Source organism: Vulpes vulpes, chromosome 12, assembly GCF_048418805.1.
Source record: "Vulpes vulpes isolate BD-2025 chromosome 12, VulVul3, whole genome shotgun sequence".
Taxonomy (NCBI): Eukaryota; Metazoa; Chordata; class Mammalia; order Carnivora; family Canidae; genus Vulpes; species Vulpes vulpes.
In genome coordinates this window covers 182062497-182090113 of record NC_132791.1, presented here as the reverse complement: position 1 = coordinate 182090113, position 27617 = coordinate 182062497, and the positions used below count along the sequence as shown (strand labels likewise).

Genomic DNA, 27617 nt, shown 5'->3' with positions numbered 1-27617 from the left:
AGATTGGGACTGTTATGAAAGCAGGAAGGGGTGCAGAAGGGTAATTATTTTCCCTACAAGGTTTTGGCAGCTCAGCTGCAGTGGGAAAACAGAGGAAATGTGTATGTTGGAGGAAAATGCTAAACACTGTGTAAAGTTTAACAACAGAGGATGTGTTGTCTTTATTAACTTTCTGCTAATACTCAATTACAGAGCACAGCTCCAAGGCAGGAAATAAGGAAAACATCTGGGACAGTTGAATCAATCCGACAAGTCACTGGGTAGCAAGAGGATACAAGAGGGTGTTTAATTTTAGAGCAGCATTTGGGAACATTTCCAGCTCTGGTTTTCTTTCTCTTCTCTTCTTTTCTTTTTAACAGATTTATTGGTATATAATTCACGTACCACACAATTCACACATTTAAAGCATTCAGCTCAGTGCTTTTAGTATATTCACAGTGTTGTGCAACTATCACCACAGATCTGATCTGAGAATATTATTGTCCGCCTGACCCCAGAGTAGCTTTAGGTAACCACTGAAATCTATTTTCCATCTCTATAGATTTTCCCATTCTGGATATTTCATATAAATGCACTCATGTAAACACATGGTCTTTAGTTGCCTTTTCACCAGCAGAATATATATTTTCAAATATTTTATTTATTTATTCATCAGAGACACAGAGAGAGAGAGAGGCAGAGACATAGGCAGAGGGAGAAGCAGGCTCCATGCAGGGAGCCCGATGTGGAACTCGATCCTGGGACCCCAGCATCATGACCTGAGCCGAAGTCAGACACTCAACCACTGAGCCACCAGGCGTCCCATCAACAGAATATTTTTAAGATTCATCCATGCTGTTGCATGAAGCAGTACTTCATTCCTTTTAATTCCAAGTGTATTCTATTATATGGATATACCACATTTTGTCAGTTGGTGGAAATGTGTGTTGTTTCCACATTTTGGCTTTTGTGAACAATGCTGCTAATAGATATTCAAGTACAAGTTTTTGTGTGGACATATGTTTTCACTTCTCTTGGTCTATATAGCTGGGAGTGAAATTGCTGGATCATATGATAGTGCTATGTTCAACTTTTTGAGGCACTGTTAGACTGTTTTCCAAAGTGGCAGCACCACTTTGCATTCCCACCAGCAGACTATGAGAATTCCAGTTTATCCTCTCTGGCCAACACTACCACTACCATGACCTCTTTTCTTTCTCCTCCTCCTCTTGCCCTCCTTCTCTTCTGTTATTATAGCCTTACTGGTGAGAATGAAGTAGTATCTTATTGTGATTTTTGATTCACATTTCCCTAATGGCTAATGATCTGGAACAGCCCCTTGTGTGCTTACTGGCCATTTGCATGTCTTCCTTAGCGAAATTTCTATTAAGATCCTTTGTTTCAGCTCAGGTCATGATCCCAGGTTTCTGGGATCGAGTCCCATGTCGGGTCCCTGCTCAGTGAAGAGTCTGCTTCTCCCTCTTCCTCTGTTCCCCCACTCCTCATGCTGGTCTCTGTCTCTCTCACTCTCTCTCAATTAAATAAATAAAATCCTAATTTTTTTTTTTTTTTTTTTTTTAAGAAGGGGCACTTGAGTAGCTCAGTCAGTTTAGCGTCTGCCTTTGGCTCAGGTCATGATCCCAAGGCCCTGGGTTGGAGCCCTGCATCAGACTCCCAGCTCAGCGTGAGTCTGGTTCTCCCTTTGCCCCTCCTTCTGCTCATGTTTTTGTTTTGTTTTATTTTTAAAAAGATCCTTTGCCCATTTTTACGTTGGGTTATCTTTTTTTTCTTTCTTTTACCATTGGTGGGTTGAGATTCACCCTCACCAGCAGCTCTCCTCAAAGAAATCTTCATCAATCTCCTCTCGGTCTCCACACGTTTGATCCTTCTCTACCTTTTTTCTGAATGGGAAGTTTTTTTTAGTCCTACTCTCGTCTTAGTCTGATATCTTATGTTGGGATTTTAAGTCTATTTTATCTTGGTGCCTCACTTGACATTTCCAATTGAATGTCCTGGGTTACCTGTATCACAATAGCGTCTATCTGGCTGCCATCTCACCTAACTGCAGAACCTCTTATTCCTCAAAGCCAATTTCCTTTTTACTGAATACACAAACCAGATCAGACTATTTTTCTGGTTAAGACTGTAGTGGAATTAGAAGTAACAAATTAGAAATTAGGAGTAGGCAGCTGGCTCAGTCAGAAGAGCATGCAATCCTTAATTTTGGAGGGTTTTTTTTTTTTTTAAGATTTTATTTATTTATTCATGAGAGACACACACAGAGAGAGAGAGAGAAGCAGAGACACAGGCAGAGGGAGAAGCAGGCCCCCTGCAAGGAGCCCGATACGGGACTCATCCTGGATTCCGAGATCGTGCCCTGAGCTGAATCAACTGCTAAGCCACCCAGGTGTCCCAATCTTGGAGTTTTGAGTTCGAGCCCCATGTTGGGTTATAGAGATTACTTAAAAATAAAATCTTGGGGCCCCTGGATGGCTTAGTTGGTTAAGCATCTGTCTTTGGCTCAGGTCATGATCTGGAGGTCCTGGGATTGAGCCCTGAATTGGGCTCCCTGCTCAGTGGGAAGTCTGCTTCTCCCTCTGCTTCTGCTGCTCCCCGCCCCCCCGCCCATATTCACTCTCTCTCTCTCAAATAAATAAAAAATCTTTAAAAATTTAATAATACATGAATAAATGAATAAAGTCTTAAAAAAATAAGTTAGTTAAACTGACTAAGGCATACGACGGGAGAATGCCAGCAGAGAGGAGCAAGAAGGGAGACAGAAGTACCCCCAAAAGGGCATAATAATTTGAAAAACAAAGTATGTGGCAACTGGTATGTTCAGTATACTTGTTTAAGAAGGCAAGGATTGCATATAATCCATTTTTTTAAATTGCTTCTGAAAGAGGTAAAATAAAAATACATTTTGGTATTTAAAGAGATAAAACCCTCAGCTTACTGAATGAAAATGTGGCAGGAGAAATTATAAGAGAAGACCTTTTGATGCTTGCATCCTTCACATACAGCACAGAAAGGAGCATTGTGTCTCTAGTGGGCTAGGTGGAAAGTTCTCAACAATACAGGTATACACATATATGCTCATTGAATTGAACTGAAAATTTGGCATAGCCACTTGTACTTTAGTGCAAATGATTTTAGTCATTTCTATGTGTGTGCTTTATGTCTGGTAAAGTTATCTAAGTTGAGAAGGGGATTTGCAGCTCAAATAACTTTTAGTCCAGTGGCTTCCTATTTGGTCTCCTTCTGATTCTGAATGTCTGGGGCCCTGTCCCTAGAATACTTAGTTTGTTTTTGTTTTTGTTTTTTTTTTTTTTGGTACTCCTTGGTATGAGAGGGATAAATGGTTTTTCTTTGCCTAGAGAGGTAAAGAGAGACCTAGGCTGCATAGGGATTGGTTCTGGCTAGGGCAGGATGAGAGAATTACAATTCTTTACAATTTGGACATTTTCTTGCTCTTAAGAGAACTGGCTAGATCTGATAGTAGGTAGGACTGGGAGAGTTGGGGGGATGCTTCCTTTTAGTATTTCTCACAATACTTGCTGAGACTCCCTAAAGGCAGAAGAAATTTTAGGGTAGGAGAGGCTGGAAGGTACCTAATTAGTTTATATTCTTCATTCTCATTTCCATTTTATCTCTCTGTTTCCAGATTCAGGGAATCCTGACTTTAATTATCCAAGTCTTTTTTTGGCCATTTAATCATAGCAAATTTCTTTTTTTTTTTTTTCATAGCAAATTTCTAATTAAAGTTACTCTCTCGGATTGGCCAATTGATTCCTCTTTCTAAATTTTTAATTGTTTTTATAGAGTAAATTGGAATAATGGAATCTTAGAGCTTGAAGGAAATTTAGAAATAATTTCTTTTTTTGTTTTTGAATAGACTGTTTTTTTCCGGGCAGTTTTATGTTCACATTACAATCAAGCAGATAGTTTTTCCATATATTTCCTGCCACCACATGTGCACAGCCTCTCCCACTGTTAACATTTCACATCACAGTATGACATTTGTTACAGTTGGTGAGCCTCCACTGACACACCTGTTTCATCCAAAGTCCATGAGTTATATTAGGGTTCATTGTTGGTGTGGTACATTCTTTGGATTTGACAAACTAATCCCTCATTTTGCAGTAAAGGAAACAAAATCCAAAAGATTGTGAAGTAACTTGTCCCAAATCATACTAGTGAGTGCCAGATCTGGTCTGGGAACCAATCCTTTTGTCTCTTCTCTTTCACTCTGTGTTAAGATAATATTTGCATATGGTACACATTTAAGAAGTACAAAAGGCTTTGCAGTAAAAAATTAGTCTTCTCCCACCTATAGCTCTTCCTCAAAGGCAGTTATTCTTTCTGGATGTTTCCAATTCTAATTGAACTGTGACCTTGAATAACATGTAAAGGACCAAAAGAAGTGTCTTCGGGGTCCCTATGTGGCTCAGTCCATTAAGTGTCAGACTCTTGGTTTCAGCTCAGGTCATGACTCAGAGTTGTGAGATCGAACCCCACATCAGGCTCTGCACATAGTGAGGAGTCTGCTTGAGATTCTTTCTCTATCTCCCTCTTCTTCTCTTCCCTCCCCAAAATAAATAAATCTTTTTTTTTTTTTTTAAAGGTATCCTTCAAAGCTGTGGGAGATTCATGTGTTAGATGGTACATTCAGATTCTGTGGTATAGTGTAGTGAAAAGCACCTGGCCTTTTGAATCAAATAGACCTAGGTTGGAATCAGGCTCAAGGGTTGACTATCCATGTTACTTTTTTTTTTTTTAAGATTTTATTTATTTATTCATGAGAGACATAGAGAGGCAGAGACACGGGGGGAGAGAGAAGCAGGCTCCCTGTGGGGAGCCCGATGTGGGACTCGATCCCAGGACCCCGGGATCACACCCTGAGCTGAAGGCAGACGCTCAGCCACTAAGCCACCCAGGCGTCCCTATCCATCTTACTTTAGATAACAGTGTTTATTTAACACTTGAGTTGCAGGGATGAAACAGAGTAACTTTCGATAGGTTCATTGTATACTTTAGCAAATAATTTGTGCTTAAAAAACTGTCAGTTCTCTTTTGGTTCAAGGAAACTTTTTTAAAAATATTATTTTATATAACACACTCTGAAAGCATGCACAATGCAGAATAATGTATTAGGTAACTTGCCTTGTTCTCTTGCTTGTCACGAGTCTTAATTAAACTCAGTAATTGCATTAGAAGTTCTGGAACGTTACTATCAAAAGGATCAATGTGATATTTTAGAAGGCAGCACTTGACTAGTTTAATCTTTAACAGGGTGAAAAATCAAGTTACAGCCTGTACTGAATTTCACTGTTAGGACTCAGCTTGATTCATGTTTATATTTCCACACGTATACATCCTTGTAGAAGATAAGGCCATAAAGCAAGGAGACCGTTCCATTTACAACCACATCAGCAGGTATTTAGGAATAAGTGTAACATTTGCACAGGACTGTATATTTTAAGAAAAATATCTTAACATGAATTATCTTAACTGGTACCTATGCAAAAAGCTTAACACTTGCATTATGAATGAGGAAGCTGAATCCTAGGGAGGTTTAAATGTCTTACCCATGTTCACTCTCATAATATGTGATTTTGGGCAATCATGTAGGTGTCAGAAACAAAATTCATACCCGTTTCCTGACTCCTGACTTTCTGGTGCTCTTTCAACTTTGCAGTGGTCTCTTAGGGATGTGCTTAACAATGTGATGGAAGTCTAGTAAATGAGAAGTGGAGTGTGTGAGGACTGCTTTCTGTTTTGTTTTGCTCTGAATCAGAAACAGATGTTTATTCTTAATACTTCTGGCCATTTGACTCCTCTGGGTTTTTCCTTTCCTTTTTAATTTAAATTTCTAGTCAGTCCTTCCAGAGAAATTGAGTCCTTTAAATATCGAAAGTAGGTTCTGAATAAGCCAATACACTAAAAGCAAACTTCCTATTGTTCAGTATGTTCTCCCTTCCATAGCTGAAGTTCTGTGATTCTTCAGCTCATTAACATTGATGGAATAGCTTCTAGCTATAGCTTAAAAAAAAAGAAAAGAAAAGAAAAGAAAATACAGAGAACATTGTAATTCCTCTACAAAAATAGAGCTTTTGAGAACATAAAAAGCATTCAGTGTACTTTATTCATTCTTTCTTTGATTCAGTTAATCAGTCACACACACACACACAAATTTTGCCAAGTACATATAGAATGCCATATAGTCTGCTAGGTTTACAAACACAGAAATGATTAAGAGCCAGTTGCTGCCTTCAGGGAGCTCCCAGTCAAGCAACAAAGAGTTACCAGTAGTACGTGATCTGTTGTTAAGAGTACCCAGAAACGTGTCTCTATTACTTGTTAAGAGTAGTCTTTAAGCTCAGATGAGGGGTTATAAGACTTAACCACAGACATTTCTTCTCATGGCTGGATCTGTGGTAGAAAGCCAAGGTGCTTTCAGAAAGGAATGTGGAAATCCCCAAGCTGCCAGTGGGGTCATTGGTACCCGTCTGTTTCCTTGAGTGATCTGTTCTGAGCCGTTATGATTTTAATAAATCCATACTCACTTCTTATTTTTCTCCTCAGCCCTGTCCTATGTATTTATACCAGAAAAGCCACAGGTAGACATGGAAATTCATCTTTTCTTCAAAGCACCATTTCACTTACTCTGAGAGGTTTTTTTACATCAAAGAATTGAAAAGGTACCTTGAAAGTCTGTCTCTCCCTTCCCTGCTTCAGTTTTCCTATCTCTTGATGTTGTGTTGGGGGATCCCTAGTTCCAGCAGATACCTCAAGTAACCAGAAGGAATGTGATTCTTTCAACTGAACAGGATTTCATCTTTAAAGTGCTAACTTCAGAATTGATAGGGCAAGGGAAAGCATGTGGGGAGGGTTAGAAATTTTTACAACTTTGTCAAGTTTCAGTGTTTCAAAAATTTTTGGGTGGTGGAGAATTGGCTCATGTTTTTATTATTTTTATTTTATTTTATTTTTTTAAACAATATTTATTTATTTATTTATTTATTTATTTATTTATTTATTTATTTATTTATGAGAGACACAGAGAGAGAGAGAGAGAGAGGCAGAGACACAGGCAGAGGGAGAAGCAGGCTCTATGCAGGGAGCCCGATGTGGGACTAGATCCTAGGTCTCCAGGATAAGGTCCTGGGCTGAAGGTGGCGATAAACCGCTGAGCCACCCGGGCTGCCCAGCACATGTTTTTAAATTTTTTTTTTTTTTTTAAGATTTTATTTATTTATTCATAGAGACAGAGAGAGAGAGGCAGAGACACAGGCAGAGGGAGAAGCAGGCATCATACACAGAGCCCGACGTGGGACTCGATCCAGGGTCTCCAGGAGTCTCCAGGATCACGCCCTGGGCTGCAGGCGGCGCTAAACCGCTGTGCCACGGGGACTGCCCGCCAGCTCATGTTTTTAAACTAGCTTTACCTCTTAATGGCTAAGATACCAGAAAGATACAGAAGGAAGAAAGCAAATTTGCACTCAAGTCAGAGGATGATAGATGAGATACCAAAGAGGCCTTAAAGCTTGATTAATCTGACCTTCCTATTCTCTAGATAAGGAAACTGAGACTCAGAGAAGTCAATTGATTTGTGTTAAGTCCCACAACTGGTCAGTGGGAAATAACCCTATATGAAACATACTCCACTGTCACACTGCTGAGAAAATGGAATTTCCACAGGTCAAAATAATATATAAAGTATGGGATTGTGGTTCTGAACTTGAACTCTAATCCCACTGTGCCTCCAGGTGAGCAGAAAAGAACCCCAACTAGGAGACTACACGTAAGCACAGTCCAAGGAACTCCCACAGCATCCATGTCAGGGCACAGATGCAGGGTAGTAGGGTCCTCTTCATTGTGGGGCAGGAACAGTTTACTATTGTGCTTCCTCAGTTGGTACTGTCACCAACCTAATGTGGAGGGGACTGGAAGGAATTGGCCCCAACAATTTCTTCCATATATAGTATGACTTCATTAGAAGAGCTATTGTTTTTTTTTTTTTCCTAGAGCATTTGGTCATTGTCAGTGCTGTCGGCAAGAGATCACAGTGTGACATTGGCTGAATCAGTGCAGCCTCCTTTATCCCTTGATGAGTCACTGAACTGCAGGTATATGTCAATGATCTGGGGAGTCCATGTGAATTGGGAAATAACCAGATGCCACTTTGGGAATGTACATATAGGGTAATGTTGGATGTGAGGTGCAGACCAAATGTTAACCTGCATATGAGTTGAGTGCTCTGCAAAAGATTGGAAGGAGGGCACTGTCCTTGGAAAGGCCTGGCCATAGTATGGCCCTGGAGATCTACTTACTGGAAGACTTAGGAGGAAGGGGAGGTGGTGCAGAAGCTGCTGTCCGTGGTGCCGCTCAGGAACTCTTGCCCTACTTTGCAGAGGTAGCAGGCCTAGAGGTACTAATAGCCCAACAAGCTGGGGCCTATTGATTCAGAGGGAAGATGGCTGGGATAAAGTTGATATGGGTTAGGGACTGAAGCAATGAAAAAATGCACATGGGAGGTAAGTATTAGGAGGCCATGGAGTACATGCTTTGTTCTTTTTAAAATTGTGGTAAAATACACATGACATAAAATTTACTATTTTAACCATTTCAAGTATACCATTCACTGACATTAAGTCCATTTGCAGTGTCACACAGTTATTGTCACTGTCTAGTTCCAGAACTCATTCATCACCCCAAGTGGAAATGCCATACTCATTAATGAACCAGGTTCCATTTTCCCTTTGTCCCACCCCTGTACAACTACTCATCTGCTCTCCATCTTTATGGATTGTGCATGGATTTTATGTCGGGCAGATTTGAGTTCACCCTGGCTCTGCCATTTACTAACAGAGTATGTTGGCTCAACTCACTTGGCTTCTCTGTCCTGTTTTCCACATTTTTAGAATGGGAATAAAAATACTTAACCTGTAGGACTCTTGTGAGGATTGATTGTTTATTAAATGTTTAGCTGAATAACCTTGTTGATTCTTGAGTAGACATTGCAATAAATGTTAGTTGTTTGCTTCATAAAAATGGTAACAGTGTGGTTCCTTTAAGTTGTATATTTCTGTCACAACTGCTTATTCACCAAGCATTCAAGTAACACAACTTAATCATCTATCACAATAGGTGCTGAAATAGAAAAATAGGCTAGTTGAAGAAGGGAGAGATAACTGTATATTTACGGGCTGATTATATCTTAGAAGCTCTAGTGCTATTGGAATTTAGAGGAGAAGAGTCATTAATGTTGGTTAGATGCTTACTAAATATTTGAACTAGTGAATGAATGGATGAACAGTTGTACAGTCAATGGAAAAGGTAGAACTTTCTTTTTTTTTAAATTTTTTTATTTATGATAGTCACAGAGAGAGAGAGAGAGAGAGAGAGAGAGAGGCAGAGACACAGGCAGAGGGAGAAGCAGGCTCCATGCACTGGGAGCCCGATGTGGGATTCAATCCCGGGTCTCCAGGATCGTGCCCTGGGCCAAAGGCAGGCGCCAAACCGCTGCGCCACCCAGGGATCCCCAGAAAAGGTAGAACTTTCAAATGGCCCATCCAAAACTTTTGAAAAATAAATGTCCTTCCATCAAGGAAGTATTTTTGTTTGTTTGTTTTTTTAAAGATCTTATTTATTTATTCATGAGAGACACGGAGAGGGAGAGAGAGAGAGAGAGAGGCAGAGACACAGGCAGAGGAAGAAGCAGGCTCCATGCAGGGAGCCCGACGTGGGACTCGATCCCAGGTCTCCAGGATCAGGCCCTGGGTTGAAGGCGGCGCTAAACCGCTGAGCCACCCAGGCTGCCCCATCAAGGAAGTTTAAAATGGAGAAATGGAGATATCTTTGGGCTCAGGACAAAGAGAAATTTATTATTGTCTTGGAAAGGAGGTGACAACTTCTATGTGTCAAGCAGAGGCCATTCAAGTTCTTTGAGACATCACAGAGAAAACTCATTGATCAATTGTTCTTAATACAAAAGCAGTACTTGTTCCTTCAGAAAAGTATAACAAGAGAACTTAAAAATGGGAAGAATTTATCAGTAACAATATATATCCCTGAGAAATGGGCTTGATTGAATTCATGTTAAAGTTTGAGGTGCTTTGGCCCAGTAAAGCCAGTAAATAATGGAGATTTAACTCCATTTGGTTTTGTTTTTTGTACAAAAGATGCTGGTAAGGAAGGATGGCTCCACAGGGATTACTTCTCGGAACACAGACTACAGAGCCAAACAATGGGCCCTTACGTTATCTGGGGGAAGCTCTCTCTCTCTCTCTCTCTCTCTCTCTTTTTACCACTTGTAATTGGTGATATCATAATTAGGCCTGCATATTACTTGTGAGCACTGCCATACAAGGCACCTCATTTAGCTGGGCTTATGGAGATTAGATCATGCACAGGAAGCTGGCTCCTTGGTTATCAGGCTCCACAGAGGAGCTGGGAGGTTTAAGGAGTGTGAAAAATTAGGATTGATTTAAAGGGACAGGCTCTCTGGAAAAGCATGGAGAGTTTTCCAGCTTGTGCCTCCATGACCTTCAGTATTACATAAACAGCACTGATTTCTACTTAAGTTAAATGCAATTTAATTAATAATTAAAACCTGATAGTATAGACACAGATAATGATGATGAAAGGAGAAAGATGAGGAAGCGACAGTGATTAATTTTTTTTTAAAGATTTTATTTATTCGTGAGAGACAGAGAGAGAGAGAGAGAGAGGTGGAGACACAGGCAGAGGGAGAAGCAGACTCTGTGCAGGGAGTCTGATGTGGGATTCGATCCCGGGGCTCCAGGATCATGCCCTGGGCTGAAGGCAGGCACTAAACCACTGAGCCACCCAGGGATCCCCTGATTATTTTTTTTTAAGATTTTATTTATTTATTTTAGAGAGAGAGAGAGAGTGCATTGTTGCACATGCAAGCATGCAAGTGGGGGAAGGGAGAGAGAGAGAGAGAGAGAGAGAATGAATCCGAGAATCTCAAGCGGATTCCATACTAAGCGCAGAGCCCAACAGGGCTTGATAGCACAGAGCCCGACAGGGGTTGATCTCATGACGCTGAGATCATGACCTGGGCCAAAATCAAGAGTTGGTGGCTTAACCTACTGAGCCATCTAGGTGCCTCATGATTACATTCTTAATATGTGTTACAGGAACTATGCTAGCATTTTTATCTTCCAGGTACTATATTAGGTTCTTCTTCTTCTTCTTCTTCTTCTTCTTCTTCTTCTTCTTCTTCTTCTTCTTCTTCTTCTTCTTCTTCTTTTTACAGACTTTATTTATTCATGAGAGACAGAGAGAGAGGCAAAGACATAGGCAGAGGGAGAAGCAGGCTCCTCGCAGGGAGCTCGTTGTGGGACTTGATCCCAGTATCCCAGGATCATTCCCTGGGCCGAAGGCAGGCACTGCTGAGCCACCCAGGCGTCCCTATATTAGATTCTTTATAAACAGTTGGCTTATTAACATTATGATGGTCTCCTATGGAAAAAAAGTTATAACAATAACCCATGGTCAAGTCTTAGCCCTCTTTTATTTATAAGTTTTTGTTTATTTGAGTAATCTCTACACCATTGTGGGGCTAGAATTCACAATCCCAAGATCAAGAGTCCCATGCTCTTCCAACCGAGCCAGCCAGGTGCCCCAGCCTCAGCTCTGTTTCAAAGGATGAGGAAAAGGAAACTTACAGAGGCCCTTATACAGAAAGAATATTGAAAAAATAGCATTTTGCTCCTCTTAATTCTTTAAATTCCCTGCCTTGAATTATTATTATTATAATTGGTTTACTTGTTTTATTCTTCTTGGTAGATCACAGCAATTGAGAGAGAACAACTCTCATTTTTATACTCACTACAATGCCTAGGACAATGCCTAAATTCCAGTGGGTATTCACATAAAGCTTGTTGAATCCATTTGTGTTATCCTTTTTTAAAGGCCAACTAGAATGTGTAACGTAATTACTGTAATTACCGTTAACAAAAATTGGCATCCTTACACACTTAACCCTGTAAATCCAGTGCAGAGCTAGATGCACATTATAATTTCTTTTAACATTTTTTATGAACTGGAGAGAACAGGACATGCCCACGTGGCAGTTTATATCTTAAGAGTGATAAATCTAGAGCAAGCTTTGTTTTTGTTTTTCAAACCTAGTTTTAAGTTTTTCTATTTGGCATTAATTGTCTGTTAGTTCCTGAGAACAGAGCCTTCAGTAATTAGAGAATTATTATAGAGATGAGTGATGGCAGATTAGCCAGAGATACGAAGGTCATCAAAAGCAGGGAAGGAAGGGGTCAGGAAATGGGTTAATTTACTCATTTTCCCCAGTATTTCTTCAGGCTGCACACACCAAAGGGTGCTGTTCCAGTTCAGGCACCCTGTGTTTTGGCCTGTCTGACAATCTCAAATAGTTTTCTTAGCCTTAGAGCTAAAATTGTTCGGTTTAGGACTAAAGTGTTAGTTATGATAAGACTCTCTGTGCTGCTAATAGATATATGGTATTTGATTCCAATTTCTCTGGCTTTCCACCCATTGGTACCTCACATCATTTTCTTTTCCCTAGGTATACGTGGTCGGGAATGACCCTGTGACAGTTTTAATGGATTCCCTGCTTCCAGTCCTGGGAGTGCTCTTTTCTCTCTACAGTTTTACCAAGCAAAGTGTGTCTCACATAAGGTAAACAGTCTAGAGAACCTTATTTATTTATAAATAGTGAAATCTTTATTGAATGATGTTCTTATTCTTATAAAACTTAATGCCACTTTGTAATTTTTTTTCTTTCAAAATCAGTAAAACATTTGGGGATCCTCTTACTCTGCTCATCTGAGAAAGAAAGCTTTTCTTTTTAAAAAGATTTTATTTATTTCCTGGAGAGGAAGAGCACAAGCCGGCGGAGCAGCAGAAGGAGAGAGAGAAGCAGGCCCCCTCCTCCATCAGGGAGCCTGATAGGGGGCTCAACAGGAGGACCCTGGGATCAGGACCTGAGCGGAAGGCAGATGCTTAACTGACAGCCACCCAGGCGCCCCAAAAGAGAGCTTCTCAGATTGCAGGGGATTGAATGTAATTTTTAGAATGGCTTTCCTCAGCCTCTGTCCTAGACGTCAGAGACAAAATCCTTGTTTACGTGTGTAAACATGTCCCTGTTTGATCAGTGAGAAATACTGGAATTACATGTCTAGGAAGGAGGAAATGGAGAATGGATCATAACAACCTTGTGGGGAGTAAGAAATCAAGTTGGGGAAATCTGGATCTGAATGTGGCACCCTGTAATTTAGACTTGGATTTGACGTGAGTGCTGCACAGTGTTGTTTGGAATGAAGGGATTTCTTAATCATCCTGAAAATAATCTTTTGTATTGGGATTTAGGTTGGCTTCATTTTGTATCAGCTCCATTTTCATAGATACTTGTTATTTCTTCCTCCTTATATGAGTTTATATCCTTTTTAAAGTCCTAGAAAATTCTGATTTTTAGTGTTTAGAAATCCCCCACATGTGATCAGACATATAGTAATAGTACTCTCTTCATAGGGTTATTATAAAGACTGACTATAAAGTGTTGAGCACTCTCCCTGGATAATCACAAACTCAGTAAATGACAGCTATCCTCATCATTGTTAAGTGGTGAGGGAAAGCTCACATACTACCTTGGACTCTAACCTTTGGTCAACACATTATTGTAGCCCACAGCAACAGAGCAGAGAACACAGAGGAAGATGGACACTATAACTACGTGAAAGAACTTCAAAGAAGTTCAAAGAACTGTCCATATAATAACTTTGAGTTTTGAAACCCAAATCCTCAGAGCACTATCATGTTCTCATCAGAGACTGAGAAGGAAGAAGCAAACATTTATTCCACCCTGATCCTAGTTGACTGGTACAGATAAAAGGGGCTGAGGAATCACCCAGAATTTGTGGGTATGCTCTTTCTTGGTCACCAGCTCTTGTTCCCATTGATAGATGGTTTTATCAGTGTAAACTTTCTTTTATGGTATCTAATCCAAAGGCAATGGTACACTTGGAAATATTTTAAAAAACAAAAACAAAAAACATGGATCTTATCAGAGTTGCTCTAGAGCCAAAGATTAGTCAGTCACTCATTGAATTTCAGGATATTAGGTATATTCTGAGATTCACAGGAAGCATAGTTTCCAGTCCTGCACTTCAGTAGTACTAGGTGGTTGTGCCAGCATTTAGAATGCAGTGGAACCTGACAGTCTTCCTTTCTTTTTTTATGTTAGCTTGTTAGATGTGTAGAGTAAGATGACAAGCTCATTTATAACTGCTTTTTCTGCCAGGTCACTTTGCCAAGAGATCTTATTATGGATTCTGGGGAAGCTAGAGAGGAAGAAGGCAATTGCCAGCCTGAAAGGATTTGCAGGATTGGACAAATCTGCGTCCTCCCTTCATTCTTTGTGTCAACTTAGAGCTGCCACTCAAGGTGGCATAATGGTTACCATCAAAGAGGCCATTTGGTGAGTCCACCCACCCTTTACCCTCTCTCTTGGGATAGAATTGCACCCAGAAGGCCCTTCCCTGACTTGTCCACTAAGGGGCGCTGATAGAACAGGACCTAGAACTTAAAGCAGCCGAGGTGCTGCTATTTATAATCTCTAAATGAAATGTGAGCTCCTTAAATAATCCTGCAGGTTTTTTCCCCAGATGCTAGCTAATAGTAGATGCCATTTGCTGGAGCCTTGCAGCTCTGCATCACAAGTGCACTTACTTTGCAAGTCTTTGCCAGAGAATCAGAATAAAGGGTAGTCACATGTTTACCCTCAGCACCATAACCATCCAGTTCTCTTTCTGAATCTCCAAATGGTATATGTCTGTTCAGAGTCAGACTTATTCTTAAATGAAATTGTCTGATAGCTTTTATGTTAATTTTTTTGATGGGGGTTTCTTTCTCCTGGAGAACAATTGGAAGGTACTTAATAAATATTAGTGGAACGGATAATTTATTTCTCTCACATCTCACAAATATATTTTAAGTTATTTCCGTTTTTGGGTGATATGTATAGATATTATGACCTCAGAATGTAAGTTCCTGTCGACCAGAGTCCCATATAGTTCTTAACTGCTGACAGATACTCAGATTCTTTTTTTTAAAAGATTGGATTTATTTATTTATTCATGAGAGACACAGAGGGAGAGAGAGAAAGAGGCAGAGACACAGGTAGAGGGAGAAGCAGGCTCCATGCAGGGAGGATGTGGGACAATCCCGGGTCTCCAGGATCACACCCCAGGCTGAAGGCAGTGCTAAACCACTAAGCCACCTGGGCTGCTGGATATTCAGATTTTTATGTCTCGTTCAAAGTGTGGCTGTTTATTAAAGTGTTAAATTTAATTTTTTATTCATGGTTAACTTAGTAAAGTTATAAAACACTCTATCAATAGGATGGACTTGAGAAAAATGGAAAACATACATTGATTGCAAGCAGAATTATCAGTACAAATGCAAGCTACCAATTTCTTATTTATTTATTTATTTATTTATTTATTTATTTATTTATGATACACACGCAGAGAGAGAGAGAGAGAGAGAGAGAGAGAGAGGCAGAGACATAGGTAGAGGGAGAAGCAGGTTCCATGCACCAGGAGCCCGACGTGGGATTCGATCCTGGGTCTCCAGGATTGCACCCTGGGCCAAAGGCAGGCGCTAAACCTCTGCGCCACCCAGGGATCCCAAGCTACCAATTTCTTGAGAGTTGTTGAGCACTAGTAGGTTTTGTGGTTGTAACTATGCCCCTGAACTGAAAGAATTTAAAATTTAATGTGTTTATTTTAAGAACACTTTGGAATAGTTTAGTCTGAGATCAGTCTAGTGAGTGTATAGGGAATTTTTTTTTTGGGGGGGGGGAATTTCATAGTATTTAACTTATCAGTATTAAAATTAATAGCTATTGTAACTGGTCTCTAGTGTACATCTTAGTGCTCATATATCAGAATCAACAGTTCTTATTGAAACTATAGTTTCTCTTCATGGTAGAAGAAACATGAATAGGCAGTTATTTAATGAATCTCCATCTAATGCTGGAAGCAATGGACTCTACAGGGTTTCTACATAGACTTCTAGGTGTCCATAGTCCCTTTGAAATTATATACAAGAAATTTTTATGCACAAAGCTGATTTTTTAAAAAATAGGGTCCATAGTTTTCATTTGATACTTAAGATACTCCGTATCTCCAAAAAGTTGACATGCACTACATCAGAGAAGTGTGTGTGTGTGTGTGTGACTGGTTTTATCTTTCATTCTAAAGATCTTGCTCCTGGTGCCAGTCCCCTAAAGGCAAGTCAGTCTCACCACTTACCCTTTCTCCTATCATTCTGTCCAGGAGCCCTAGTTATCAATAAAAAGTTTGTTTAAAGAAACAGTAAGAGACACCTGGGTGGCTCAGTGGTTGAGCGCCTGCCTTTGGCTAAGGGCGTGATCCCAGAGTCCTGGGATGGAGTCCCAAATCCGGCTCCCTACAAGGAGCCTGCTTCTCCCTCTGCCTATGTCTCCACCTCTCTCTCTGTGTCTCTTATGAATAAATAAATAAAATATTTTTTTAAAAATAAAGAAACACTAAAAGAGCAGCTTAGGTTTCATGATCTCTGGATCCAGAATTTTTTTTTCTGGACCCAGATGTAATTACAGTATTTGAAACTGAGTCTTTATCCTTGTAATTTTAAGAATGAATGAAATAGAACTTCATAAGGTAATTATTGTCATGTCTTTTTATTTATTTATTTATTTATTTATTAAATTTTTATTTATTTATTTATGATAGTGAGAGAGAGGCAGAGACACAGGCTGAGGGAGAAGCAGGCTCCATGCAGGAAGCCGGACGCGGGACTCAATCCCAGGACTCCAGGATCACACCCTGGGCGGAAGGCAGTTCTAAACTGCTGAGCCACCCGGGCTGCCCATTCTTTCCTATATTTTTTTTTTTTTTAAGATTTTATTTATTTATTCTTGAGAGATAGAAGGAGAGACAGAGCCAGAGACACAGGCAGAGGGAGAAGCAGGCTCCATGCACCGGGAGCCCGATGTGGGATTCGATCCCGGGTCTCCAGGATCGTGCCCTGGGCCAAAGGCAGGCGCCAAACCGCTGCGCCACCCAGGGATCCCTCTTTCCTATATTTTTATTGATTTTTAATTGCTAGTTAGTATAGGAATACACTCTTCTTTTTTTTTTTTAAGATTTTATTTATTTATTCTTGAGAGATAGAAGGAGAGACAGAGCCAGCGACACAGGCAGAGACAGAGCCAGAGACACAGGCAGAGGGAGAAGCAGGCTCCATGCACCGGGAGCCTGACGTGGGATTCGATCCCGGGTCTCCAGGATCGCGCCCTGGGCCAAAGGCAGGCGCCAAACTGCTGTGCCACCCAGGGATCCCTATTTTATTTATTTTTAAAGATTTTATTTATTTATTTGAGGGAGAGAGCAAGCAGAAGTGGAGGGGAGAGGGAGAGGGAGAAGCAGGCTCCCTGTTGAGCAGGGAGCCCAAAGTGGGGCTTGATCCCAGGACTCCAGGATCAAGGCCTGAGCCAAAGGCAGACACTTAACTGACTGAGCCACCCAGGTTCCCCTGTCATGTCTTTTTTAAAAAGTATTTGAATATAGTATTTCATTTTGACAGGGTGGTTCACAGAAGCTTAGAAGTGACTCTTAGCCATTTCAATTTTTTTGTCTAATATAAAATGTGATGTAGATAACATGACTAATCTGAAGGATGCTGGGAGATTCTGGGATAATGGAAGAAGTGATCTTAAGCTTAGTTAATAGGTTACCCATTCTACTAGAGGAGTATAAAGCCCACATCATTAGTGAACTGGCAAATTGGGGCTTACTGCCCAATGGAATGGCCAAATCAACTCTATTTCCTAATTGTATTTTTCAGTGATATGAAACAACATCTGTCATTTTTTTCTCAGTTTAGTCTGAAAACTTTTGTTTCCTTCTTTTATCACAAGAGCACATACCTTCTTTGTATAATGCAAAAAAGCATAAAGAGGAAAACAAAAGACAACTGCTATCCTAGTCACTGTTGGCATTTTTTTAGTGTTTTGTCTCTAGTCCATCTGTGTTTATTTACATGATACAGTATAATAATATTGTATCTTGGCTTTTTCATTTATCCTGCAAATTAAAATTAAAACCCTTAGCACCTCATGAGAAGTTTCTTAAAACTTTTTTGCAGAAATCGTAGCATTGCTTTTAATAATGTAGCCATATTTTATTACCTGAAAATTTGGCTTATTCAGTTTTCCGAGTCTTTCTGCATTTTCATATTTCATCTCGTTAGTTCTTATTAGTTGAGACTGACTGCATGTTCTCCTGTAAGGATAGTATCTTTTTCTGCTGCCCATAACCCTTCAGGGGCTCATCAAAAAAAAGTCCAGCTTTCTTTGAATGGCATTCAAGGCCCCCCCTGTAATCTGACCTTGCTTTGCTGACTTCTTTTTCTCAGAATATCTGCATACAACCTATACTTTAATTCCTCCTTGCTATTTCAGTTTATTGAAATAGTGGTAATTCTTTAACATCCATCTTCCTTCAAAAGCCACTTCCTTCATGAGTCTTTTCCCCACTGAGCAAATGACTATATACAACATCTTACCCTACCTTCTGAGAATAAATGCTTTTTTAGCATGGAGCAACAGGAAAATAATTTAAACAAATTTTTGAGATCTTCCTAATGCTTTACTGTATGAAAATATGATGTGTAACTTTGGAAGATTATTATGGAGTTTCAAAAATAATATCTCTGGGTGACACTGCCAAGATAAATCTTACTTCATGTTGCAGTGATGAAGATGAAGATGAAGCCCTGTACCAGAAGGTGTCCTCAGAGCAATGTCGGGTAGAGCATCTCGGGGACTTGTTATCCCACTGCCAAGAGTGTGGTTTGGCAGGTGACTTCTTCATCTTCTGCTTGAAGGTAAGAACTACATATATGGTAAGGGCATGGTCAGCTTTATTTCAGGATACAACCAGGATCCCCTTTGAATTTTCAGGGCAGTCATAATTTTAGCTCCTAAAATTAAGGTCCTAATCTTAGAGAGAAATAATCACAGGATGTAAGAGTAATTTATTTGTTAGTAGCCTTTGGGTTGGTAAAAAGAAAAAAGTAGTACACATATGATTGGACTGTTTTCCGAGGTGATCTGCCCTGAACTTTTAGAGAGGACCAAAGTAGAACTCTTGATCTATGAAAGGGTTAATCTTTGCTCTGTGTTGACAGTAAGTACTCTTTTGAAGTTAATAGCAGGTTTTGCAGTTATGGAGTAATCCTTTATCCTTTCTGACTGTTGTTTTGTCAGGTATTTGGAAAGCAGATTTAGCAGTTCTGCCTTTCTCATTTCATTTTGTAACCACCTGAAACCTTTTCCGGGTCTGTTTCTTAGTGTTGGTGATTGTGCTTCCTCTTGCTCTAATCTCTGACAGCAACTTGTACCTCATACTGTACTCCTTATTTGCATTGTTGGAGACTGTCAATGGGGTGATCTCTGATTTTCTGTCCTCCAGCTCTGCCTTCTCCTTTATTTTCCCTAAAATGAAGTGTCTGTTCTAAGAGAATGTCTGTGGAGTTTGAAGTTGGAGTGGCTATAGGGGAATACAGGAGAGAATCAGGGCTAACATTTCTAGAACTTGAAATAGGGGCCATTTTTTGATGCTTTTCTCACCTCTTGTGTTCACTTTTCTTTCTTTCTTTCTTTCTTTCTTTCTTTGTTTCTTTCTTTCTTTTTTTTTTTTTTTTAAGATTTATTTATTTATTTGAGAGAGAGAGAACACAAATGGAAGGGCCAGAGGGAGAGAAAATCTCAAGCAGATTCTATGCTGAGCATGGAGCCCAGTGTGTGGCTTGATCTCATAATCCTGAGGTCACAGCCCTGAGACCACAACCTAAGCCGAAACTAAGAGCTGGATGCTTAATCGACTGGGCCACCCAGGCACCCCTTCCTGTGTTCACATTCTGTCCCCTTACTTAGTCACTCATTGTAAATAACATTACAAGAAAATGTGCTCTTAATCAGAGAATTTTAAAAATTATTTTAAAAAGCAAAAAATCAGGGGATCCCTGGGTGGTTCAGCGGTTTAGTGCCTACCTTCGGCACAGGGCATGATCCTGGAGTCCCGGGATTGAGTCCCGTGTCGGGCTCCCTGCATGGAGCCTGCTTCTCCCTCTGCCTGTGTCTTTGCCTCTCTCCTCTCTCTCTCTGTCTCTCATGAATAAATAAATAAAATCTTAAAAAAAAAAAATCAGAGGTGCCTGGGTGGCTCAGTTGGTTAAGTAACCGACTTGATTTTGGCTCAGGTTGTGATCTCAGGGTCATGGGATCGAGCCCTGTGTCAGGCTCTGCCCCGTGAGTGGAGCCTGTTTGAGATTCTCTCTCTTCCTCTCCTTCTGCCCTTCCCCTCTCACCCCCACCCCCCCACTCGCACACACCGCACACTCTCTCTAAAATAAAGAATAAATTCTTTAAAAAAACAAAAACAAAAAAAATCAAAGGACTTTGCTTAAACCCAAGGTTTCTGCACCTTGGATACTATTGGCATTTTGGGCTGGGTAATTTTTTGTTGAGAGGCCAGGGGCTTCCTGTGCTTCCTTGTAGGATGTTTAGTAGCATCCCTGACCTCTACCACTAGATGCCTATATCACTCCCCAGTTATGAAACCAAGAATGTCGTAAGACATAGCTAACTGTCCCCTGCAGAGTAGAAATTCCCAGGCCCTGTTGGGAACCGTTGCTCTAAACTATCACTTACTTTGGTAAAGTATTAATTGTTAAGGAACTTAAGGTTTTCTCTTCCCAAGGAAATTTACAATGTGAAGTGTAGGGAAAAAGCCTACAAAACCCACAGTAATGAATTATCTATTAGTAGAGATTTAGTTTTAAGTATCGTAGGGAAAAAGCTGCTGAAAGCATTTAATAGTCTCTAAAAAAGGGTTTGGAAATGTTAGATGGCCTGAGGTCTCAGTTCAGCAGGGCTAGTGGTAGAGATCATGAAAAATGCTGATAATGTAAGTAGTTTGTCAAGCTAGTTCTCTTTATGTATGTATGCTTTTTATTATGAAGTTTTAAATCTTCATATATGTATACCATAATATACATATCATTCTACAGCTTCCATTTTTCACTAAGCACTGTTTTCGAGTTCTTTCTGTTGACATCCACATAGATCTAGTTTATTTCAACTGCTACAGTATAATAAATACAGTTTATTCATTCTCTTATTGCTAGACATTTGTCTCCAAATTTGGGCTATTATAAATAATGCTGCAGCGAACACTTAGACTAGTTCTTTACAAATACATTTCAAACAGAGTTTTCTCACTATTGTGGAATCCCTTAGTTCTACAGCCTTTTTCCTCTCTTTTTCTTTTCTCCCATGCTGGTAGGAGTTGACGCATATGGCCATGGAAGATGAAGCAGAGTTAAAAACAAAGCCCTTCTCCAGCAAAAGCTTCTTGGAGTTAGAGCAGCACCAAACTCTTGTGGAAGGCCAGGAGCAGAAGGTGCTCATCCTACATCTCTTGGCTGTTCTGTGCGAGAGGATGTCTGAGCAGATTTTCACAAACATCACTCAGGTCAGTGGCTGCCACATTCCAGATCCCAAGCTGGTAGTATTCATCTATTTTGGTTTCTTTATATGATTTCCAAAATATGTTTTAAAAAGTTACTGAGTGTATGGCTTGGTAATACCTGCCTCAGTGTTACCTGGAATGCTCCTTGAACATGCAGATTACTGAGCCCATGACAACCAATGGCATCAACACTTTTGGAGGTCCTGCCAGCTGGCATGTTAAACAAGCTTCTGAGGTGATTCTCATGCACAGAAAACTTTGACAATTGTAGATATTTATGTATTATATTACAGGGTCTTTGGCTTTTGGGGCAAATACGATTGTCTGAGTCTTTTTTCAAAATATGGATGCCCAGCCCACTTGTAGAGATTCTGATTTAGCATGTCTGCATTAGCATCTAGGGATCTGTATTTTTTTAAGCCCATGGATGATTCTAATATGTATCAAAAGTTGAGCATGATAAGAAAACTTAAATTTGAAAAAATCGCTGATGATAAAAATACCAATTATTTCTACAGCCTATTTCTACAATAGCCTGTGAAGTTTTAAGATGTTTTTTAAAATGTTTGAAGGGATCAGTGCCTGAATTTTGTTGGCTCAGACGTTATAATTATTTTATTTATTTTTTGAAATATTTTATTTATTCATGAAAGACGGAGAGAGAGAGGCAGAGACATAGGCAGACTTAGAAGCAGGCTCCCTGCAGGGGAGTCCAATACGGGACTTGATCCTAGGACCCGGGGATCACAGCCCAAGCCGAAGGCAGAGGCTCAACCACTGAGCCACCCTGGTGCCCTCGAACATTATATTTATCAACTATTTATTTATTTAAAATAAATTAAAGATTTTATTTTTATTTATTTGATAGAGAGTACAAACAGAAGGAATGGCAGGCAGAAGGAAAGGAAGAAGTGGGCTCCCCGCTGAGCAGGGAGCCTGACTCAGCTTGATCCCAGAACCCTGAGATCATGACCTGAGCTGAAGATAGACACTTTACCAACTGAGCCACCCAGGCACCTAGTTACTAGAGTTTTGAAAAATAGGAAATTAAAGGGGCGCCTGGCTGACTCAGTCAGTAGAGGATGTGACTCTTGATCTCAAGGTCTTGAGTTCAGGCCACACATTGGGCATAGGGCCTACTTAAAAAGAAAAAACATGTAAAAACCCACAGGAAATAGGAGTAATAAAGTGTAGGCAATGCAGTCACCATATTTTACTGTTATTACCAGAATTAGGTGTTGCTTGGCTGGTGAACAGTCAGTTGTAAGATGGTATGATTGTCACGCTTAAATCTGATTCTTCAGCTCTTTGTATCGCCCTCATTGTCATCTGCCTTCTGGTGTTGCTAAGCAGCGTTTCAGTCTAGCTCCCGCTGAGAAAATTTGCAGCTGTGTGTCAGCTCCAACTTACCGTGCCTGTTTAATGAGAATTATGTTCATGATTTCTTTCCTAGCTTCTTATTCCTTCAGTTCACTGACCCTGTGTTACACAGTAGGGTGATTTGTTTCTCCTGTGTTTATATCAGTTCCCTAAAGACTTTTTCACCCAGACCTTATGTCTTTGTCTCAAGATGGTAGTTGGAAGGGAAAATGGCCTAAAAACTATATGACCTGAGCTTTTGCACTTAGCTCCCTTTGTTCCTAATTAAGGAACAATGGTTTTAGGCTGACAGAGAAGTGACTTGTCCCATTAAATTATCCTTCAGTTAAGGTTAAAATGTCTAGATGAAAGAACCACAAAAAAATATTAAATGGCATTTAGTAGTTTTACTGCTAGTGATAATTTTAGTAATTATTTTGAAATACACACACATATGGGTAAGTTATAAATAATACATGTTACAAGTAATTTTGTTAATATCATTAGGAACCAAGATTTTCAGTATAAGAAAAAAAGTTATGAGTATAAAATCAAAGAACCTGAGTAGAATTCCTACAATATTGAATATCAATTGGAAGTAGTCATATGAGGGGCGCCTAGATGGCTCAGTCAGTTGAGCATTTGCCTTCCTTCCTTTTGGCTCAGGACATGGGATCGGGCCCCACTTTGGTCTCCCTGCTTGGTGGAAAGCCTGCTTCTCCCTCCTTCCCACTTGTGCTTTCTCTCTCTCTCTCAAATAAATTTTTTTAAAAAAGAAGTACTCGTATGAACTCATAATTTTTTCTTTTTAAAAAATAGATATTCCCAGGACACCTGGGTGGCTCAGTGGTTGAGCGTCTGCCTTTGGCTCAGGGTTTGATCCTGGGGTCCTAGGATCAAGTCTCACATCAGGCTCTCTACAGGGAGCCTGCTTCTCCCTCTGCCTGTGTCTCTGCCTCTCTCTGTGTCTCTCATGAATAAATAAATAAAAGCTTAAAAAAATAGATATTCCCTTGCTCATTCCAATGTCTGTGCCAAGAAGCTGTAACAACCCAGCAGCAATAAGCGTCTTTAGTGCCAGACTGTAGTTTCTAAATATCATGTCCTGCTGAAAGAACACAAAAGTCATTGGAGTAAAGGTTCATTTAAGGTCTAGGGCAGGAATTGTACACTGTAAGCCTCAGGATATCTTGTTGTGCCTAAATAAAAGGAAGATGCTTGAGATTAATGAAGTCATGTCAGTAGCACTCAGGAGCCAACTTGAAAGATCTCCCATTGGCCACAAATAGGGCATTTCAGCATTAAAAAGGATAGTGCATGTAGTGGATCGAGATACATCAAAGTTATGAAAGCCTAAGCCACCCCTTCCCAAAAATCACTTTTGGGCATCTCTTGAAGTTGCCAGGGCATCAACTCATTATTTTGTAAATTGATAAATGAAAGAAAAGAATATAAAACATTTATCTTACCTTTTTCTGTCTGCCCTGTATTTCAGTGTACTCAAATGGTGAAGGAAAAATTTTCTTTATATAAGAATTGCAGCTTAAATATTAAAAAAGAGACCTACAAATGTATATATTTTGCATTCCCATAATGAAATAATGAATCTAGGTGACAATATCTGCTAAAACTATTAGGGATACTGTATAATGAATGTAATTAGGCCAAACATATCCAAATCAACTGATCCTTCCCTCGCCCCCAGCATTTTATTATGAAAACTTTCAAATTTGAAAGAATTTTATAGTGAATACCTGTGTACCTACTACCTAGACTCTACTAGGTAGAGTCTGCCTATGATTTTATTTGCTTTATCACATATTTATCTGTGTTTCCATATGTCTGTCCATTTAATTTTTGATGGATTCCAAGGTTAATGTATGTGTATGTTACCCTAAATATTTTCATCCTGGAATGATTGATCGCAACATCACCAAAAGTAGACAAGCAGACATTATGTGACTCCTTAATGTAATGTAATAGGAAGTACATAGCACCACCTAGGAAGGACTCTTACCCCCAAAATAAATAAAACCCCACAAACAAGCAAAAAACAAAAAAGTCCATAAAATATGAATCTAATCAAAGAAATTCAAGGTACAGGAGCAAGTTAATGCCATGAGGAAGCAAGATCAGTCAGTTTCATAATGTGAGACATTCTACAGTACAAATGACTGAGTTTCTTTATAAAGTAAATGGTACAAGAAAGGAGCAGACCTTCTGTAGCTTAAGAGAGACTTAAGAGACATATCAACCAAATGCAATGTGTGGATTCTCATTCAAACATACTAATTGTGTACGAGAGGACATTTTTACAACAGTCATAGGCCAAATAATAGAAGGTATAAGGAATTTTTATTGAGTTTAATCATAGTATGGTAGTTGTGTGTGTGTGTGTGTGTGTGTGTGTGTGTGTGTGTGTGTGTTTAAGGTTTTTAAGTAATCTCTCCATTCAACATGGGGCTCGAACTTACAATCACAAGATCAAGAGTCACATGGTCTACTGACAACCAGGCAGGTGTCCCTGGTATGATAGTTCTGTTAAGAAAAATTTCCTTGTCAGAAATATATATTGAAGCATTTATGGACTAAAGATTAAAAATTTAATAAAATGTATTGGCAGATAATGTATGAGAAGATATACAGAGGAATGAGCCATTCAGTGGTCTATATATGGATACCAACTCTCCAGTTTCTAATATGTATCAAAGGCCACTAAGTGGCAGGTACTCTTCTAGGTATCAGGGACATAGAAGTGTACAACACATATCTCTGTCCTCATGGGATTACATTCACATGGGAGATAGAGAGACAATAAACAAGTAAGCAGAAGAACAAGGTGTGTTAGATGGTAATAAGTACCAGAGAGAAAAATCAAACAAAGGGAATTTAAAGACAATGTGATAGGTAGGGTGGTCATGAAGAACTTCACTGAGAAAATGGCCTTTTTAAAAATGTTTTGGGAGAGAGTGAGCATGTGTGCATATGGATAGGGTAGGGGTAGAGGCAGGGGACAGGAAGAGAGAGAATCTTAAGCAGGCTCCATGCCCAGCACAGAGCCTAACACAAGGGCTCAACCTCACAACCCTGAGATCAAGACCTGAGCCAAAATCAAGAGTAGGACGTTTAACTGACTGAGCCACCCAGGCGCCCCAACAGAATGGCTTATGAGCAAAGATCTGGAAGCAGGGAAGGAGGGAGCTGCAGAGATACCTTGGGGAAGAGTGCGCCAGCTAAGAGAGAGCGTGTCTCAGGTGTGGAGGGCTCAGCAAGGAGGCTAGTGTTAATGGAGTAGAATGAGCAAGATTTCCTTTTTCCTGCCCTTTCAGAAAATTGCCACACTTTGCACCTTTCTATATTTAGATCGCTGTACTTGGCAGAGTAGAAGTGGTTTATATGATTTTTTTTCTTATATATTAAGAACGCTTTTAACATAAGTAACGCATGTTCATTGTAGAAACATTTAAACATAAAAGAAGTACATGGTTTAAAAAGTATGGACTTCTGATTAAAGATAGTATATTGGGGCAGCGTGGGTGGCTCAGCAGTTTAGCGCCGCCTTCAGCCCAGGGTATGATCCTGGAGACCCAGGATTGAGTCCCATGTTGGGCTCCCTGCGTGGAGCCTGCTTCTCCCTCTCCCTCTGCCTGTGTCTCTGCTTCTCTCTCTCTGTGTGTCTCTCATGAATAAATAAATAAAATCTTAAAAAAAAAAAGATAGTATATTGAACACTTGAGTTTATCTGCTCCTTCTGGAAACCATAGGGGCCAACAGAGCAGGAGACAAGAAACAGCAGATAAAAGAGAATAACAACATTTGAAAACTGGAAAATAATGGCTGATCTAGCAACTCTGAAAACAGAAAGCTATGTGCCTGCATGGGAGAAGCAAAGCACTATACCTCAGTGAGGCTGTTCAAACTTTATTTTGAAAAGGAAAAAAAAAATGTTCTCATTGCAGAACACTGGAGGGACTGGATGGTAGATCAACTATTAAGATGAAGGTGAGTTTAGAGCTTAAAATAGGTTGAAAGGCTCTGCAAGCTTTGGTAGACCCCTTGATTCCTTCCTCAGATTTGTACAAACACCTCCCTCCCCAGCAGTAGCTGGGAGGCATATTCTTGAGAGTGGTTGAACTTAGGTGGCAGAAACAAACTAAAAAACCTTCTAGAGGATCAGGTTGCTGTCTACAGACTCAGTAGTGAGGCCTCCGCCGCTTCCATGCGTCTGCCAGAATGTTGGCAGCAGGTTTATACATCCCCATAGGAAGAGAGGGAGGATTTAGGGAGTTAATATCTATAATGTGTTCAGAAGGGAACCTGGTAAATAGTAAATGTTTAATGTTCTTAATAAGCAGCTAACCCATAAAAGTGGTTGCCTATGTAGAACCCCAATCAGACAGGAAGAATGTGGTAGAGCACTGTTTTTCATCATAAACTTTCAGGAATATTTGGCTTTTTAGATTATGTAACTTTACAGATATGTTTAAAAGTCTCTCTCTCCTCTCCACAACCTATATAAATTCTAGAACATGCTTTAGTTACATACCTATCCTTGTGGCTGGAAGCCCGACCAGTCACAGGAAGTGAGTAGTAGTGAGGAGGAGCTGTTGTCCAGATGGGTATAGTGGTTTTGTTGTGACAAGAAGAAAAAAGCTTGAGGGAAAGGGCACTTTATGGATGACAATAACAGCTGGC

General features: G+C 40.0%; 1 protein-coding gene across 3 annotated transcripts in view; it reads left to right on the top strand.

Moving 5' to 3' along the window:
• The window catches only part of TANGO6 (transport and golgi organization 6 homolog), a 195529-nt gene that overhangs the window by 39838 nt on the left and 128074 nt on the right, over positions 1–27617 (top strand). For all 3 annotated transcript variants that reach the window (XM_072731624.1, XM_072731623.1, XM_026011568.2), the window contains exons 8-11: positions 12551–12663; positions 14285–14461; positions 18783–18915; positions 21378–21566. In XM_072731624.1, coding sequence (XP_072587725.1) covers positions 12551–12663; positions 14285–14461; positions 18783–18915; positions 21378–21566 — 612 coding nt within the window. The remainder of the gene's footprint in view (positions 1–12550; positions 12664–14284; positions 14462–18782; positions 18916–21377; positions 21567–27617) is intronic.